Genomic DNA, 18,453 nt, shown 5'->3' with positions numbered 1-18,453 from the left:
TGGCTTCTGAGGCACACAAGGCAGTTGTGTTCAGGGTGCAGTTTTTCTGGAAAGAAGTCTGAGTTCTTGTAAAGTCATTAGTTGACTTGGGTCCCATTTCTTTGGTTTGATGTTGTTACTGTTTTTAATCATGGCAAAATGTACATAATATAAAATTTACCCTTTTGACGATTTTTAAGTGTATGGGTCAGTGAAATTAGTAGTCACACTGTTGTGCAAGGCTGTCCCTTTTTAAAGTGTGTCCTTGAGTTTCTAAGCTATTAAAAATTTTTCAGCCTTTCCCACATTTGCATGTGGGGCTACACCCTCTGGTGACAAGTAACCATCTGAAAACCTGACATCCGTTTTTGTTGGAGACATCTGTTTTAAATCAATGTATTTTCATTTCTAGGTAAAAGCATATGATTCTATACCTCTGTTTTCCTTCAAATTCGAGCAAATACTGGTCCCACATTAACAAAAGTTGTCAAAAATCAAATGCAAGAACTTAACCTGTTCCCTATAAAATAACTGGTCCTACTCTACCGAAAAAGAAAAGAATAATAAAAGGCAACATAAAAAAAAACAAAAAAAAAAACGCCCTGGTATTTACTACTTTAACTATTAAAATAGTTAAATTAGTATCCTAAAGGCATCTGTGTTACATCACCAATGAAAACTTCTGAAAAAAATTAATAGGGCTTTCAAGGTTAAAATAATAAAAAAAAAGCCATAAATTGGGACAACTGTAGGTGATGTATTTTTGGCATGCTTTAGAATTTTTTAATTCAATATAAAAGACCTTTTGGAACGACAATTAGAATTTATTTTTATTGTCCCTTATGACCTCACTTCATGTTAACATCTATTTGGTATTGTCCTCCCTAAGAGATTATTTTCTATCTAACTGGAATGAGATGGAACCTCGAGGAAAGGGTGGGAATGGAAGACCAACATTCCTCAGAACATTCCTGTTCACTCATATGAATGTGTGTGGCCTTTTGAATGCCCTCTGACATGACGGACTAATCGGCATTAACTTATAACATTTTATTAGTTTCAGGTGTAGAACATGATTCGATATTTGTATATATTGTAAAATGACCACCACAGTAAGTCTAGTTAACATCTGTCACCTAGGGGTTCTTTAAAAAGAATCAACGCTCCCTGGTCAGTGCCTCCCTGGTGTCGGTTGGTTACAACTCACTTCCAAACCCTGATTAGCCTAAGGTACATTAGGCTGGATTTTTAAAATACTAACACAGGGGACGGGGCGAAGTTCTAATTTCATTGGTCTAGAGAGGAGGAAGGTAAGAGTGCAAAGAGGAAAGGTGTGCTATTCTAGATAGCATCCCCAAACAGCCTCAATCTGCACTCCTCCGGGCCTCGTATTGATAAATTGTCCTTGTTGGGGCTGTTGGGAGAGGGGTTCCATTTCAGGCTGCAATGCCAGGGGTGGGAGCTGACCACAGACCACACCTGTCTGATTCTATTGGTCACTGTTATACTGTTAAATGTGGAACAAAAGGAATGGAGGATAGGGGGCCTGCAGGTAAACCATTTATAACCAAACCACCCTGACCCTTTGGGTGATTCGGAAGTACTGGGCCAAGGGGCCTGAAACGCCAACGGGATCTTCAAGCTCACCAAGGACTCTTCTACTCTAGGAGTAAGAAGGTTGCCCAGTGGGTGGGAATTATCAAGGGGAAACAAAAGGCAAGTGGTGCAGAACCCCAAGAAAAGGAAATTTTTAAAAAAAATGAGTTCCGCATCCTACACAAGCAGTATGAATCTTGTAATCCCATGAAGTCCTGACTGAGAACTATAGTTTTAAAGCAAGAATGGAAAACAGATCAAGTCTAAGCATGGCAAAGGGGGTGTGTCCTCTCAGGGATACCGAGTCTTGGTTTGGGGAAGTTTTCATTCTCCCTCAAGCCTAGGTTTCCCACATGTCCTTGGCCACAAAAATTACTCAGCTGCATGATTCCCTAGAGGATATCTGAAACTTATCTGGAGTTAACCAATGGGGCAGCAGCCTTACAAAAACCTAAATTAAAAAGCTACCATAGCCTTAGCTGGTTTGGCTCAGTTCATAGAGCATTGGCCTACGGACTGAAGGGTCCTGGGTTCAATTAGTTCAAGGGCACATGCCCGGGTTGCAGGCTCAATCCCCAGTCAGGGGCATGCAAGAGGCAGTTGATCAATGATTCTCATCATTGATGTTTCTATCTCTCTCTCCCTCTCCCTTCCTCTCTGAAACAATAAAAAATATTAAATAAATAAAATTTTTAAAAGCTACCATAAAAAAAAAATGTTCATTATATAACCAGCCGGTCGACTTTTCCCTCCCTCTCTTTGCTATAAAAGCACCTGTTTGCTTAGAAGTGCTCAGAGTTCTCACTGGAATGTGCCAAACCACCCCCCTTCCCCTCCTGAATCCACCGACCCCCTCCTCAGCAGACCTGCATATCAAATATTACTTCCTGCTGTCTATGACCACACCACCTTGGCAGTTAACATCAAAAACAAACACATGGGGAGAACAGAAGGCAATGTTTCATCAACTTTTTTTGCTGGTGCCCAGGTGTAAAAACCTGGGAACATCACATGTATTTCAACTTTTCATCTAAGGGATCATCTTCCCTCTCTCAGGATGGTGAGCTAAGGAGGCCCTCCTCTGCCTCCACTCCCTACCCTCCTGTCCCCAAGGGTAGAAACCACATAGGCACAGCGTTTAGGCAAGTTCATCTATCTCAGCCCAGGACAGGGACTAACCAAGGCTAGCAATCTGGCCAATGTTGATGGTTTCAACATGGGCCACATTTACCTGTACTGAGTAGGTTACCACCATCTTTTTCCTTATCTCCTGAGGGCTGAACAACTCGAGGGTAGCAATTGTCATGAATGTTTAACACAGCACCCCAAACAGGACTGGAACCACAGTCAGGTGACATTTGCTCCCTGAAATATCCCAAATCACCAACTGGCTGTGTGACCCTGGGTTCCTCACTCAACCTCTCTGGATTGCAATTTATGTGTAAAAGAAGGGAGCTGAGCTGGTATTTTCCTAAGATCCTCTCCAGTTCTACAATTAGGTGGTCAAGTTGCAACCATTTTACTCTACTTAGAAAGAGCAATGTATCCTCTACTTCACAAGGACACAATAATAGCTTTCCATATTTAGTCTCTGCCGACTGGACCAGCTCTTTCGCTGAGCTCCCCCAGCAGAAACCTGGGGATGGAGCTTCCCTGTCTGTGGAAGAAAACCTTTGGCCACAAATTGCCTCCTCCCCAACTTGCCTTCCCCCAAATACCAGCACCGTATTTAGATGAGTCCTTTAAAACTCAAGGCCTCCCCCCCACCCCCGCCTTGTTGACGGTGAACAGTCATCCACTGGGCTGATGCAGCAAGAGGTATTTTAATTTCTTCTTTGTATTTGTCTCTATTAAAAAAAGATTATTATGCTAAGAATGAGTTTTTAAACATGAACTGTCCTTGCAATATCTGGAATTATAAGAGTTCTTCAATATTATATTATTCAATCTCTTTATTTTAGAGATGAGAAAACTGAGTCCAGAGAAGAAGCTCGACACCTTGCCTAAGGTCCTACAGCAGGATGGTGGCAAAGAGGGATGGGACCTCCGCTTCCTGACTCCCAGATCTTACTACACATGGCAACCGAGTGCCCACCTTTTTTGCTACTTGGTACCCATCAAGAGCTTCCAGTGTTGGGTGTATCCTCTTCTGCACAATAAACAGAGAGTTGTGTGCTGCACAGCACACGTTTGACAAATGCTGATGGAAGTGGAGAGAGGAAAGAGCTGGAAGAGAGGAGACTCCCTCCCTCAGCTCTCCCTACTCTCATGAGAAGACCCAACTTGATGCCAAGTCTCTAGGGGAGAGGTCCTGAGGCTCATTTTCAACTCCCCCATCCACCTCCGACTACACTGGTCCTCTGCTCTCCTCAGGCCTTCCACTCAAACCATCCTGCCGTAAGGCCACACCCTCTACACATGCACCCCCCAGAGAAGGACCGTACATCTTTTCTTCCATCTAGCATGCGAGGCACAACTTTCTAAGTAGAGGCACTCAAAGGGAGAAAAGTTAGGGACTAGCCCCTTCTCCCCAGGGATTATAGTTGTGCTTTTTAGTAACTGTGAGTTGAGAAAAAGACAACCAGCATCCACAGTGAATTCAGCAGTATTTTAATGAGGTTGTATTTTATTATTCCATAAATACACTGAAAGAGTGTAACACAGATAGATATGGGTGACTTTATGTATTTGGTTCACAAACAATACTTAAGAGTGCTTGCTTATGGGTTCCCAGCCACTAGTTTGGGAACTGCTGGGTGGTGGCATCAGTTCAAGACTTCAGAGGAGGTATCTAAATGCTGGAGAGGGGCCTGAAGTCTCTTACCACCTTTGTCTAACAGAAAAATGTGACAGGCTAATGCAAAGACAGCAAGAAAGGATGTCCAGTCAGCTCACTTCAGGTTTCCCATTGCATTTACCTCCACGTTGGTAGGTCACAGGCATTGGTATTTTTAGAACCTCTTTTTGGGGGAAACAAAGGATCTCTCACTTCAGTCCTCTGGTCTATTCTTGGCTTTCCTAGCAATGCTGCCAGAAGAAAGGCCCATTCCCAATTCATATTCCAGTCTCTTCCCCATCTCTCCCCAGGAATTATCTCTAAAGAGACAAGTGATGGATAATTTGCATTTTAACCCTATTCAAATTTGGGTAAAAGGTTTAATATGCATGCTAATATTCTATCATTATTCCAATTAAGGAAACTATTATGTTAAAGTGTTTAATCAGGAGAATTAGGGAGAACTCCAGACACCTAAAATTAACCTCTAATAGTCTTGACATTCATTTCATTTAAGTGCAATTTGCCAAGCTATAAGCAACTCTGTGTTTAAGACTTCTGCTTAGGCACGTGGGGATTCCTGATAAGACCTAAAAGCAATTCATTTCCTATCTAGATTGCTGTCTAAAAGAATAAACTAAAAGGGCTGCAATTTAAATACAATCAAATCCCCAAGCAGCCACATTCCAGAAGATTTAAACATCATGATCTTGATCCCCAGGAACAACAATGCAATTCACATCAGAAACAACACAACCACTTCCTCTTTCTCTGACCTTCTCTGTTTAATTACTTCCTGTGATTTCTTCTAGGGCTGAGCGTTCCCGCTTCCCAGGGTGGCAGGCTTTCCACACAAGACTGATTTGTCTGGAGAGTACAGGAGTGCCAGCTGACTATCAGACATTACAAACAAAGTGCAGGAACTTCACATTTCTTGTTCAGTGATGGAACTCTTGGGTCTCTTGGCATTGACTTAAGAACTTTTTTTAAGCCCTAAGAAAAGAAAAAAAAATCTTCGCGCACACTCCTGTCTAAAATCAAGCTATCCCTCAAAGCTGGAAGTCCTGCCAGGGATAGGGAAGGGCAGGAGCTTGGTAATGTCTCTGTGTATTTTGTTCAATGAGCTTCCTCAACAGATCCCAAAAGCCAGGTATGTGAGTCGCCTCTGAAGACACAAACCTGGCAGCTGTGAGCTCCCTATCATCCCACCATAGAGGGGCCCTGGCTACTCAAAGTGGAGTCCATGGATCAGCAGCACCTGCAAGTTTGTTAAAAGTGCAAAATCTCAGGCCTGACTGAAACACGGTCCCCATTTTACAAGATTCCCAGGTGATTCCCTATGCACGTTCAAGTTTGACCCCCCTCTCAAACAGCTAGGCTAAAACGCAGGGCCAGGAGAACACTGTGCTTTGGTAAGCCTTCTGCTCACGCACGCTTTTCCCATCAAGGGTAAGATGGTTAGTTCCTGTTCCAAAGGAGGTACCCTTAGAGCTGCTCTATATATCAGTATAGAACAGGCCACCTCGGTGGGCAATGGTTCCCTGCTCCACAGAGCGAAAGAATGTGAAGAAATGACACCTCACAGCTTTGAGGCGTTTACAGGAGTCTTAAGTAAATTCTAATGGCATTCACTCAACAGTAATATAAATCAAGCTGTACACACAGCACATTTTTGTATTAGAGAAAACTGAGGCTTTGTGAAGTCATAATACACAATGTTGTTCTACAGACATGGAATTTGAAGTCAAAGGATCTGAGTTAAAAATAACAAAGCCTGCTCTGTGGCCCCAGACAAGATACTTAACCTCTGAATCTTTTCCCTGCCTGTAGTTTGTGGACGCTTGGCTAACATACATATCCCATCTTTGTGTGAGTGTGCGAGTACTTGTCCACACCACATACACTCACCTTAAATATAACTTGTAGAACGTGTTGGGGATTCTATCCCCCTATCCAAATCTGGGGATTCCAATGCCTGCAGGAGGGAACCTGCAAAAAGATGGGAAGGAAAGGGAAAACAACTCTGCAGCCAACCAGACAATCATCACACACCCTTCAGGCATGTGCAAGTGCCAAGGACCCTAGAGCGTAAACTCCCTGAGGGCAGAGAGGCCTTCTGAGTCACAGTTCCGTTACCTGTCTGGGAGATTAGGTGTCTGATATGTTGTTGCAGTAAGTGAATGGCACTCAACAGCTAGTGGCTCCCTTTCCTCCAGCCTTACCCACACTGTTACTTATTTTATTCAATAAAATCATTTATGTATGGCTTTGCAACTAGAGTCCAAGTGTGCTCTAAAAGTCAAATTTTTTCGATTCAAAGTCTACCACACTCCAAATGGACACCTATAATTCTAGTATCTCCTAATTTTCCTTAGTGTAAAAGACATCTAAGACTGGATGGTACCGGATGCACAGCTGGTTTACAAATGGCAGAGTCCTGATCTAAGACCTGTGCACACGCAGATAAATGAGAAGTCAACCCATTAGGACTTCAGGGCTATTAGTGACATGGAGCCGGTGCACACCATCCTGGTAAAGCAGACTTGTTTTGGAATTTTGAGCCTGAGAAAAGTCACAGGTTTGATTTATGCTATGAAGCAAAAGAGAGAAATTGAATTACTATAGTAAGACTATATTCACACTTAAGTGGCTTCAAAAGGTCTGTAAAAATGAATAAAATTATTGGGATGTTGATGATTAAATTAAACCTCTGGTCCAGCATCCATTTTATTCCTTGGCTGGAAATATAAAATGCAAACACCAACATAGCAAGCATACAAGTAGACAAAACAAGTCATAAGCCACCTTGTTCCTAAGAGAACCCTTGGCCCACCCATCCCCACCAAGACTATTGACTCTTGTTTTGGAAACTATTTGAACGCCACTGGTAATATGATTTCTAGACCACAAACAGGGATGGCAAGAGAGCCAAGGATGCTACTAGAGGTAAAATTACTGCCAGGAAGAGAGGAGACAAGCTACTAAAAACATAAAGTCTCAAAAAGCACAGCCAACCAGGATCACTGAGCAAAGGGGCCAACAGTCAGCTGGGCATTACTGATATTACAATATAACACCTAAGCTGCTGTTAGAGGCCTACCAGGATAGCACTGGAAGGCCAAATGAAAAGAACGTGACTTCTAATTCTCCCACAACTCCCTCCCCCGCCCCCAGCAAGTCACTTCAATTCTCTAACCATAAAGTGAGAGCCCCATTTCCTGCCTCAAAAGGTTGCTATGAGGCTAACATAGTTAATGGGTATTCTCTCCCTTATAAATTCTGAAGAGAAATGATTGCTTGCCACATGATGCAAGACCTACCAAAGGTGGATGAGTGCCACTGATTTCCCGATTCATCAGGTGCTGTGCTAAAATGCTTCACATTTCCACTTTTTAACAGTTTGTGAAGTAGGTAGCAGAATGAACTTTGATTACATTAACCCAGGACTCATGGCTCAGGATACTTTCCAGGGTCCTGAGTTAATGGAGAGTTGGGGCAGGGTATCACCCCAAAGACCATGCTTCTTCTACTACCATCATGACAGCCGGCCCTTCATGGTAATTTTTTTAAATATATTTTATTGATTTTTTTACAGAGAGAAAGGGAGAGGGAGAGAGAGTTAGAAACATCGATGAGAGAGAAACATCGATCAGCTGCCTTCTGCACACCCCCTATTGGGGATGTGCCCGCAACCAAGGCACATGCCCCCGACAGGAATCGAACCTGCGACCCTTGAGTCTGCAGGCCGACGCTCTATCCACTGAGCCAAACCAGTTAGGGTTCTTCATGGTAATTTTAAAAAAGCAACCTCAAAGTCTTTTTGGATGTTGGTACAATATGATTAACTTTAAATTTTTTTTTAAAATATATTTTATTGGTATTTTACAGAGAGGAAAGGAGAGGGATAGAAAGCTAGAAACATCGATGAGAGAGAAACATCGATCAGCTGCCTCCTGCACACCTCCCACTGGGGATGTGCCGGCAACCAAGGTACATGCCCTTGACCGGTATCGAACCCGGGACCCTTCAGTCCGCAGGCCGACGCTCTACCCACTGAGCCAAACCGGTTTCGGCTAAATTTTTACATAAGGTAAAATGATCTCTAAATTAATGACTCTTTACTTTAACCAATCAATAAACATTTGCAGAAAACCTTTTATGGGTAGCAAGCCGAAAAGGGTTAATATAAGCTATTACTCCCATAGTAGACGGGCAGATGGGGTCTTGCTTCTATGTAGTTCTGTTAGGGTAGGATGCAAATACAAAATAAACAGCGCTTATCTGAAAAATTGATGCCCGAGGCCAGAGTCAAAGCAATGCAAGGAGAAAAAGAAATAAGAGTAATAAACAATGAAAATGAAAAGACGGCCCTATCTGGTTTAGCTCAGTGGATAGAGCATAGGCCCGAGGACTGAAGGGTCCTGGGTTCAATTCCGGTCAAGGGCACCTACCTCAGTTGCAGGCTTGATCCCTGGCCCTGGTCAGGGAACCTGTGAGAGGGAACCAATAGGTGTGTCTTTCTCACATCGCTGTTTCTCTCTGACTCTCCCCCACCCTTACACTCTCTAAAAATCAATAGAAAAATATCCCCAAGTGAAGATTAACCAAAAAAAAAAAAAAAAAAAAAAAAAGAAAATGAAAAGACAAAGATGTCATTACTAGATGAACTTGGAACAATTTAAAAACTTAACCTGATAATTAAGTTTTAAAGCATTTATGAATGGAGCACAGGAAGTATACCTAAGCATGAAAATCATTATTTCAGTACACAGAGGAGCCAAAGCCATACATTTTAGAGGCTACCCAGATTGTTCTAATCTCCTCAATCACAAGTACCAAATGCTAAAGTCAAAATCCATTACGTTACCTCTGCGCTCTAAGTGCACGTAAACAGAAATTTTGTTTTGAAATAAGTATTCAACTACCCTTTTAGAGTAGCATAACTAACATCTGCACAATTTGCTATCATGGGTGCACTATGCCACATGTGAATATACTGTTGACAAAGATTACCTGAGAAATGAGTAGTTAGAAAACAGTTTTTCCTCAACTCTTATACCAGTAACTATCAAGGATTTTACTAAGATCCTGGCCAGACTTCCTTTCCATGACATGGGACACATCAAGCTGTGGTAACGATCCTTCAGGCCTACCCAGGGCAAGCACAAGAAAATGCATTTTGCTCCACAGAACACTGTATGCACCAGTGCAAAATATTCCTTCTACTTCCAGCGACTAACAGCCCTAGAGGGTGCCTTAAAAAAAAACATCAATGTCCTACTTTTAAATATTGATTAAAAAGAAATATTTACAAGAAGAGTCATCAAGTTTATCAATATGACTGGGTCTTTAAAAAAAAAAAAAAGTTAGCCCAATTTACTTAAGAGAAAATAAGCCAAAACAAACAACCACACACACCAAAACTTCCTGCTCTGCCTCTATTATCATCTTGTTCGGTTTGGGAGGATTTTGCTGTTAGATTGTGTATTTGTGTTCAGCCCAGTAACATAGGAACTATGCCAATATTGGAGTTCATCAGCACAGCTGTCTCCAACTTCAAGTGTTAAGACTCCATCAGAACCCTGTGGCTACTGCAAATTGTTAATATTGTGATTTCTGCAGAGGCAGAAACACAGGCCCTGGCCTATTGCGTTCTACTTCCCAGTTCCATTGCTTCTACTTCCCAGTTCCTGTAACAGTGATTGGAATCAACATGGTTTTGAGTTGTCAATCACATATCGCCACCACCAGACAGTTCTGCACCCAATTTCCACAAACCACTCCAAGAGCTTCATATGAACATGTGAGTTTTTCAGAAGGAGGCTTCTACACACCCTTAGTTAACCAAATACCATTATAATTATTGCATTAGTCGACAGGGATGAAACCGCATTTTAAAAAAGAATTAAATCCATTTTTAACCAATAGACTTTTATTCAAACACTTTAAAAAAATGTTTGCTGTCTTAGGCAAGTAACTACAACTCCTTCCCAGGGTTATTTGAAAATTAACAAGCTGAGCCTGTAAAATTCCTACCTCAATGCTCCCTAGAGTCTCACTGGACATTTGTTTTATGCTTGGTCCTAGATTGTAAAATTTACATAAACTATCTCATTTAATTCTCACAACAACTTCATGAAATCACTAATGTTTACTCCTATTTTATTCACACTCAGATAAAACCTAGGTGGGATCCAAAAGTGTGCAAATGGCTAAGCTTTGCGCTGTAAGTATATTTCACGAGCGGCATTTAACACAGGCTCTTTGACTGGCTCCTGGCTGAAATAATCAGTTATAAAAGACATTTTTCAGACAGTTGAGACCGAGTGTTAAAGACATCAGGGAATTATTCTTAATTTTGTTAAGTGTGCTGATGGTATTGTGGTCTCACCAAAGAGTATTCTCACCTTTTTGGGAAGTAAGCTCAAGTATTTTATTTATTTTTTTTAAATATATTTTTTATTGTTGATAGTATTCAAGTATTTATTTTTATTTTTTTGTTAATCTTCGCCCAAGGATATTTTTCCATTGATTTTTAGAGAGAGTGGAAAAGAGGGTGAGAGACAGAGAAAGAGAGAAAAACATCAATTGGTTGCCTCCTGCATACACCCTGACCAGGTCTGGGGATCAAGCCCCCAACTTGAGGCACGTGCCCTTGACCAGAATCGAACCCAGGACCCTTCAGTCCGTGGGCTGATGCTCTAACCACTGAGCAAACTGACTAGGGCTAAGCTCAAGTATTTAAATATGAGTTCTGATGTCTAATTTTGAAATGGTTCCACAAAAATAATTAAGTGGGGTTTTGTGTGTGTGTGTGTGTTTTTTTTTAATGAGAAACCTTTCAACATTAGTATGACTGCAGGCAAAGCTGCAAATCCATTCTCTCAGCAAGATGTGTGTTCCAGAGAGGAACAGAATAAAAAAGCTGAATGAAGACCTGATGTCTCCAAGGTTATAGCTCACTTGAGAAGGATTTCTTCATTTTTTGTCTGCAAATTTCCAAACCACTTATAGCCATGATCAAATGCTTTAAAGATATGACTTAAAAATTTTTTTCTATTCCTATGTATAAAAGATCACTTTTGACATTTTGTTGATGGTCTTTACTTTTTAAATTATAAAAAAAAATGTGTAGAATTGTTAATCTTAACATACATTTCTAACTGGAGTGGGATCAAAGAAGAGTCAATGTAGTTTTATATAAAAGCTAATTTTTAGGACCATCAGTGAATAGAATAGATAAGCTTTCCTGAACTACTATATATTTATCAGAGAGGAGCTTTAAATTGACATGGAAAAAAAACATTTGAAGACAAAACATTTATTTTTTGCATTTAATTATGCTTAATTAATTAAGCATAATTTTACCAGTGGTTAAGATTCTGATTTGTTATATTCTGATGTGAAATATAACAGACATTTAAGAAAAATAGGTGGACTATCAAGAAATTCTATTTTGCCTAAGGCACAAATATAACTCCCCTAGGTCTCCAGTTTATTGTTACCAATTCTCTTTTTAAGTAACACAACTTGCCTATTTCCAAAAGTATCTGAGGGACCTCAAACATGAAGCCATTAGAAGAGAAAATAGAAGATCAAAATTTATAGAGGAGTAAATAAGTCTAGCAAGAAACCTAGGCCAAAATGGCTACCCTGATCAAGCAATAATTTTGGCTCTGAGCTTCCAGACAGTAGTAGCAAAAAGAAAAGGCAATCATAGCAAGCCCTGTTACTCAAACAGAAACCTTCTTTCTGGTACTAATATTTAAAAATTTTTTTTCAGATGGGTCATTACATAAGTACATTGAACAATATAATAGTGTCCACAAATGCCAGTTGATAGCACGTGCAGCCTGCTCTCTTACCAGGCATTTCATGTGTCATGCCAAGGTCATTACGTTAAAAGTAATCCTGAGAAAGCTGTGCAGTGGGCTAAGGGGCCACAGCTTTCCGATTTTCTGAAACCAGAATGTGTCCGCAAATAGCCATTGTCTCAACTAGGCTTCTGACAGCAGTGGGGGCAGCCAGTTCTCCATGTTGAATTGCTCTGAAAGCCTGGAATAGAGATATTTATTTCTCGCTGGTGATCCCACTCGAAGTCCTTTTGCTTTGGATACCAGATAACATGCTGCCGTGAAAAGGGAGAGGCCAGGCCAGTATTCACAAGGGATGGAGCCAAGGAACCCAATCTAGGGTGGTCGAATCAATCTTTGGGAAATTCCGAAGCCCAGAGCATGGCTACTATTGCTATTTGTGTGTGCAGGGACAAAGGAGGGCCCACACAAATACCTATTACTAACCAAGTCCTGAAGGGGTTAAGGCCCAGCAGCATATAACTCTCCTCCATTATTTCAGCCTAGAAACACAACTTTTTTTTTTCACTTTCCCATTTCAAGATAGTCTACGAAGGCCAAGCAAAATGTCTAAAACAGAAGGGCCAGCCGATGTAGTGGTGGGATGGCCACAACATATACACTAGGCGGGATCCTTTTCAGCTAGTGTCCGGCAGACTAGGGGTTACTGTAATCAAGGCTCCCTGGGGACCCACAGGAAAGGAAATTCCCTTTCCCCAAGACTAGCCCTCCCAACACCCCCTCCCTCCTAGCCTGGCAACAGCAGACGCCAAAGGATAAAGGGGCATTAAAAAAAGGAGTAGATTCTTAGAGTAGAGCACAGCATTCTGTCACCTGCCGCAAGAGAAGCCTTCTCGCCCAAGCCCTGAGTCACTTCCCCTCTCTGCACCGTCTCAATGCTCAGGAGGCAAAAGACCGGGGCCTCCGGAGCTGTCTACCCGCAGGCCCCACGCCCCCAGAGACACTCCCGGGGCCTCCCTCTAGGGGTAGTTCCCGCGGCTTCGAACAGGGTCTTTGCGCCGAAGCCGGCGCCGCCACTACCTTGGCTAAATGGCAGGCAGCTCTGAATGAAAGGAGCCGAGACTGGCTCCGGATTTATGAATGTGCAGGGGAGGAGGGGAGGGCTATCATGTGACAATAAAGGAGAACGTCTTATTCACAAAAAAAAATAAAGGAAAAAATAGAAGAAAAAAAGTGACTGGTGGCGGGCACAGCCGCTGAGTAGTGGCGGCCCCTGTGCGGTGACCGCTCGGACCCGAGGCCGACGACCTCAGGCGCCGGGCCCAGCGGCCTAGCCTGCGTTGCACCCGCAACTGGAACGGCCTCAGGCGGGGCTGGGAAAGAATCAAACCCGACTCTGCGACCGTGAGGCTGCAGGGAGCTGCACCTTGGCCAGGGCCTGGAGAACTGCATGCGTCCCCGGGGGGCGATGGGTCTGGCAGGGAGCCCCTAGGGCGGAGCGCCCTGAGCATTGTTACCCTCGGACTCGCGGAGCCCGGCACACACTCGGATGCACGGGCGCACACACAGACCCCCCCCCCCCGCCACCCACCCCCACACACACGCTCTGGCCCGCACTGTACTGCCCCGCAGGATCCCGCCCGCCCCCGCTGCGCACGCCTCGGATCCGCCCCCCGAGCTACCGGACCCCGCGGGGCGCGGGTCCCGGGCACACAAGCGCGTGCACACACACCCGCACGCGCCGCCGGACCCCGGGGGCGGCTCCAGCACGCCAGCCAGCGCAAGGACTTGGGCGCACGCAGACCCCCGCACCCAGGGCTCCCCTTGCTCGGCCGTGTTTTTTATGAATGAAAATGTGGTATGCAAATGAGAGCGATTCAAGAAAACGAAATGGCGGAGCCTGGGCCCCAGAGGGCTCCCGAAAGGACCGCAGGGCGAGCAGCCGGGCGGGAGAATCACAAAGTCACCAAATAAAAACCCAACGACCCCAGGAAACCGAAGCGGGGGTGTCAGGTCTTCCGCTCCGGCCGCCGAGGATTTCGGGGGGGGGGGGATGTTTGTAACTCCCGGGAGAGGGAGGGGGACCTCCCTGAGGTCACCAGTGCGCCCTTGGCCCCCGCAGTGGCGACCAGCCCGCCGACCCCAAGCGCGCCCCCGCCGGTCCACAGCAGTTTTTGCCCCCTTCTCACATCAACAAGGGGGGAAATCTCGCGTCCCAAACCCCACAGGCCAGCGAGTCGCTGCACCCCACGCCAAGTTCACCCAATGAGAGCCCCCGCCTGCGTCCTCAGCCCCGACCCCCACACTGCCCCCGTGGGGCACACGCGTCCCACCCCGCGGCCAAACTTACTCGTCCGGGTGTGTTTCTTCGGTCATTTTCCTGTTCACCTAGACGCCTGTCCCGCGGCGGGCAGCTTTGCTCCCTTCATCTTCCTGTGCGCTCACCCCCCTTCTTCACATCTCCGGAGATCGCCTGATTTGGTTGGGGAGGGGGGACGGCTAGAGATGAAGGGGGCGTCGCAGAAGGCAGAAGGGGAAGCTGCACGATCGGGCGCTGGGTGGTTTGGGGGAAGCGGTGCAAAGGCAAGCTGCGGGAGGTCAGGAGCGCCGCAGCGCCGAGGGGCGAGGCGGGCGGGGGCTTCGGGGGCTCGGGAGCGGGCGGAGGGGGAGAGGTTTGGGCTGGGGACGGCGGTGAGGGAGAAGAGGAAAAAAAAAACAAGCGCGCCGTGGAACGGCGGAGACTGGTGAGAGGAGGAGAAGGGGGCCGGCCGCGGGTGGGGGCTCTGTCCGGGGTCGCCCCCGGGGGGGGGGCGGGCCAATCACGGTTCCGGGGAGCGGTCGGCGGCCGGGGGAGGTGCGCCTGGGAGGCGGTGCAGGGCGCCCCGTCCGAGCCCCATCTCTCGACTCTACCGATTTACTCCATATTGGATTCTCACCGCCGCCAACAGGAGGAGGAAGTAGGGCGGAAGCGATGACGTCTTCCCAGCGGCCAGAGGTGGTGGAGTGCAAAAAGCTTCCTACTTGCGACCGAAAAAAAAATGAGAGAGAGCGGAGAAAAAAGGGGGAAAAAAGCAACTTTGTCCCGTCTACTGAGCATGCCCGGCTTTCTCTCCCCGCTCCTTCTGGCTCCCACTCCCGGGGGAGCCGCGGAGCGGAGTTGTTTGCACCGCGTCTTTGTGACTCCGGATCCTCCTCCGTCTGAACTCCGGGTTTTAAGATGCCCGGGAGGAGGGAGGAGGCGGGAGCCGGGGACTCGCACACATCTGGCTCGCGTTCAGTTCCCTCCCTCCTACCAAACCCCTGGATTAAAAATCAGGGGGTGGGGAGGAGGAGGAAGGGTGGAGACAGAGAGCTCAGGGCAGGGCCGGAGCGGTGCTCGGGCTCTGAGGATCAACTACTCCCCCACCGAGGGGTGGGAGGGTGAGGGTGGCACAGGTGCTTTTGCCAAGGTTCTGAATGGCAGAGGCTTTTCAGTTTCACGTGAATCTTATGTGTGTTTTTTCTTTTGTCTTGGTAAGGGAACGGGCATTATTTTACGTAAAAGGAATAAAAGATAAGTCCACAAACGCAGTCGACAAACGTTTGCATTTTAGTAGAAATGACAGGCTTTCTTGGGTTAAAAAGTAAGCCCAAATATATGTTTTTTTTTATTTTATTCAGTAAATCTTTCTCATGTTGGTGGAGGATGGCCCTGTCCCAGGCTCTTGAAGGCCATCGTTACTGGACCAGAGATTGCCAGCCCAGTGGCTTTGTTTGGAACAGTGAAATGGGGAGAAAAGAGCTCCTCGAGTCCCCCTTTCCTTCCCTTTTTAAAAAAAATATATTTTTATTTATTTCAGAGAGGACGGGAGAGAAAGAAACATCAATGATGAGAGAGAATCATTGATTGGCTGCCTCCTACACACCCCCTACTGGGGATAGAGCCCGCAGTGCAACCCGGGCATGTGCCCTTGATGGGGATCAAACCTGGGATCCTTCAGTCTGCAGGCCAACGCTCTATCCACCTTGCTAAACCGGCTAGGGCACCTTTTCCTTCCCTTTATCTTCAAATTATTTTTCCGATCTTGGCCAGGGACCATGGCCTAGGTGGGCCCATGCTCTCCAAAGCAGCACTGTCTGGGCAATGGGCAGGCCTTGCTTCCTGGGCATGCACCCTGCTCAGTTGCACAGGGACCTTTCCTTGTTTTTATGCTCTGCTGTTGAAGTCTTGACATTTTTTATAGTGTTTGAACAAACAAAGGACTCACATTTTTATTTTGCAGTGGGCCCCACAATTTGCATAGCGATTGAGTATTCCTTCTGGGTTTTTGCTAGGGAGCAAGAGATACAGTCCTGACACCTTCCTGCTCTCCAAACACAGTAGACTTTTCCATCCTCCCAAATGTGCTAAGAGATGACACAGATATTTTAACTAAATAGCAACCACTGAATGAATTTAAAGTAGATTAAACATACCTCAAATGCAGTACATCTAAAGGGTACACACACACACATACACACACACACACACACACATTTGGAGAGCCACAAGTGCTCCAAAGATAGAGTTTCACCTTGAGTCATGGCAAAATTGGTGGTTTACCCTAGCTTAGTGCTGATCACAACCATGAACTTTCTGAGTATGGATCGGGCTTGACCACCTTTGATGCTGAGTGCTGTTGTATGGTGGTGAAAAGGGCACCAGATGGAAGGAATACCTGGGTTCTGGTTTTCTCCTGGCAGCCTGAAGACCCTGAATGAAGCTTGTAGCAATTCTTCAGTTTCTTCATAAAACAGAGATAACAAGGCCAAGGTTGTCTTTCTCAGCGCTTGAGGCCACTGAGAGTCTATGCGAAAGCACTGAACAGAGCAAGATCTCATTGGTCTCTAAATCCCCATAAAGCTAAGGTGTCTATCCAGTTATCAGCTTTGGCCATTGTTGATTTTCTCTAAAAGTTGCTGAAAGAGGTCCCACTCAGTCATTCCTGGACTTCTGGGAACACAAACATTTGTCCATATCAAAATTATCCATCCAATGGGCACCTCTTTGGCTCCACCCTCCAGTTTTAGAAAGTCCAAATGACAAGGTGGCAGGTGAGGTGGTTACTAATTTCTGTAGGTAGCCAAGCAGAATTGGTGTCATCACTACTCATTTATCCAGCTCCCTGCAAATAGCAGTGAATGACTGGCCCTGCCCTCTAACCCCACAGCCAGAGGAGCTAAGAAAAACATTCAGGGTCCAGAATTCACCAGGTCACTGGTTGGTTGCCCTGGTGCCACACTCCAGCAGGTTTTCAGGTTCTCTGAGCCTTGGGTGCAGTATCTGTAGTGTCAGGATAATACCCACAAATGGGGCCGCTGGGAAGATTAAACGGCTATACAGTGAGGCTACTGAGTTAAGCACACTGCAAATAGGAAATTAATGGCAACCCTTTCTTCTTTCTAGGCAGCTGTATTACTATATTGCTACCCCCTCCACTCCGGGTACTTCATGTTCCTCTAAAGAAAACCTTCCTCCAGTTTTCTTTCGCCTTGTTCATTACTCAAAAGGGGCCTTTTGATGGAAATGTTCCTAGCAGTTCATCTCTTGATCCTCCCATCAATTTCTAACTGTACTATAGAAGAAATGGCATATTGGGCGAATAACTCAGGTATGTTTACTGATCTGAACATCAGGATGTTATCAAAGTATACTGGATTGTTACCAGAATAGGGGTTATCACGGATTCAGGGCTTTAATTTAATGACATTACTGAAAGAGCTAAACACCCATGTCCCTTTCTCTCCCCCACAACCTCCAAAACGGAGAACAAGACAGCTCTGAACACGATCAAATCAAGGGTGTCGACTCAGTGAGAAAGTACAGCTTCAAAAGTAATGTCGATCTATTCACAACTTCACGTAAACCTAGAGGAGCCTCCAGCACGCGCCCCCACCCCTCCCCGCCAACCTCTCAATCCCGAGTCCCGGGTGGGGCAGCACCCCCACCCCGGGCCTTCCCGCCGGCCTCCTGGAAAACGCGGAGCGCGGAACCAGAGCGACCCTCGGTGGCCCCGGGACGGGCATGCTCAGTAGACCCACAGGTCTTGTTTTACTCGGAAGCCGGTCGCGGCCCCCGCCCCCACCCCCTCCCGCCCCGCACGGGAGTCGGGAGAAGCGGACATTTTATCCTTCTTGGCAATCTGCTCTCTTTCGAGTCCTTCGTCTCCTCTCTGCGTCCCTCACTTCTCGCCCATCGGGGTCTGGTAGGGCCGGGAGTGTAGATCTCCCGGGGTGGGGGTAGCGGGGTGGGCTCCGACAAATCACTCA

At 45.7% G+C, this 18,453-nt stretch overlaps 1 protein-coding gene across 2 annotated transcripts in view; it reads right to left on the bottom strand.

Moving 5' to 3' along the window:
• The window catches only part of SPRED2 (sprouty related EVH1 domain containing 2), a 112,046-nt gene extending 96,861 nt beyond the window's left edge, over positions 1-15,185 (bottom strand). Inside the window, exons 1-2 of one of the 2 annotated variants that reach the window (XM_080684527.1) lie at positions 14,516-15,185; positions 6,260-6,340 (exon numbers count right to left, since the gene is read on the bottom strand). Coding sequence is in view for 1 of the 2 variants with exons in the window: in XM_080684526.1 (XP_080540652.1) it covers positions 14,516-14,541 (26 nt within the window). In the remaining variant the exon portion in view is untranslated. The remainder of the gene's footprint in view (positions 1-6,259; positions 6,341-14,515) is intronic. The other variant, XM_080684526.1, reaches the window with a different exon arrangement.
• Between the last annotated feature and the right edge of the window lie 3,268 nt (positions 15,186-18,453).

The sequence above is a fragment of the Plecotus auritus genome, assembly GCF_963455305.1.
Source record: "Plecotus auritus genome assembly, chromosome: 8".
In the NCBI taxonomy this organism is placed as follows: Eukaryota; Metazoa; Chordata; class Mammalia; order Chiroptera; family Vespertilionidae; genus Plecotus; species Plecotus auritus.
Note: the sequence above shows the minus strand (reverse complement) of the source record. Positions and strands in the feature narration are given on the sequence as shown.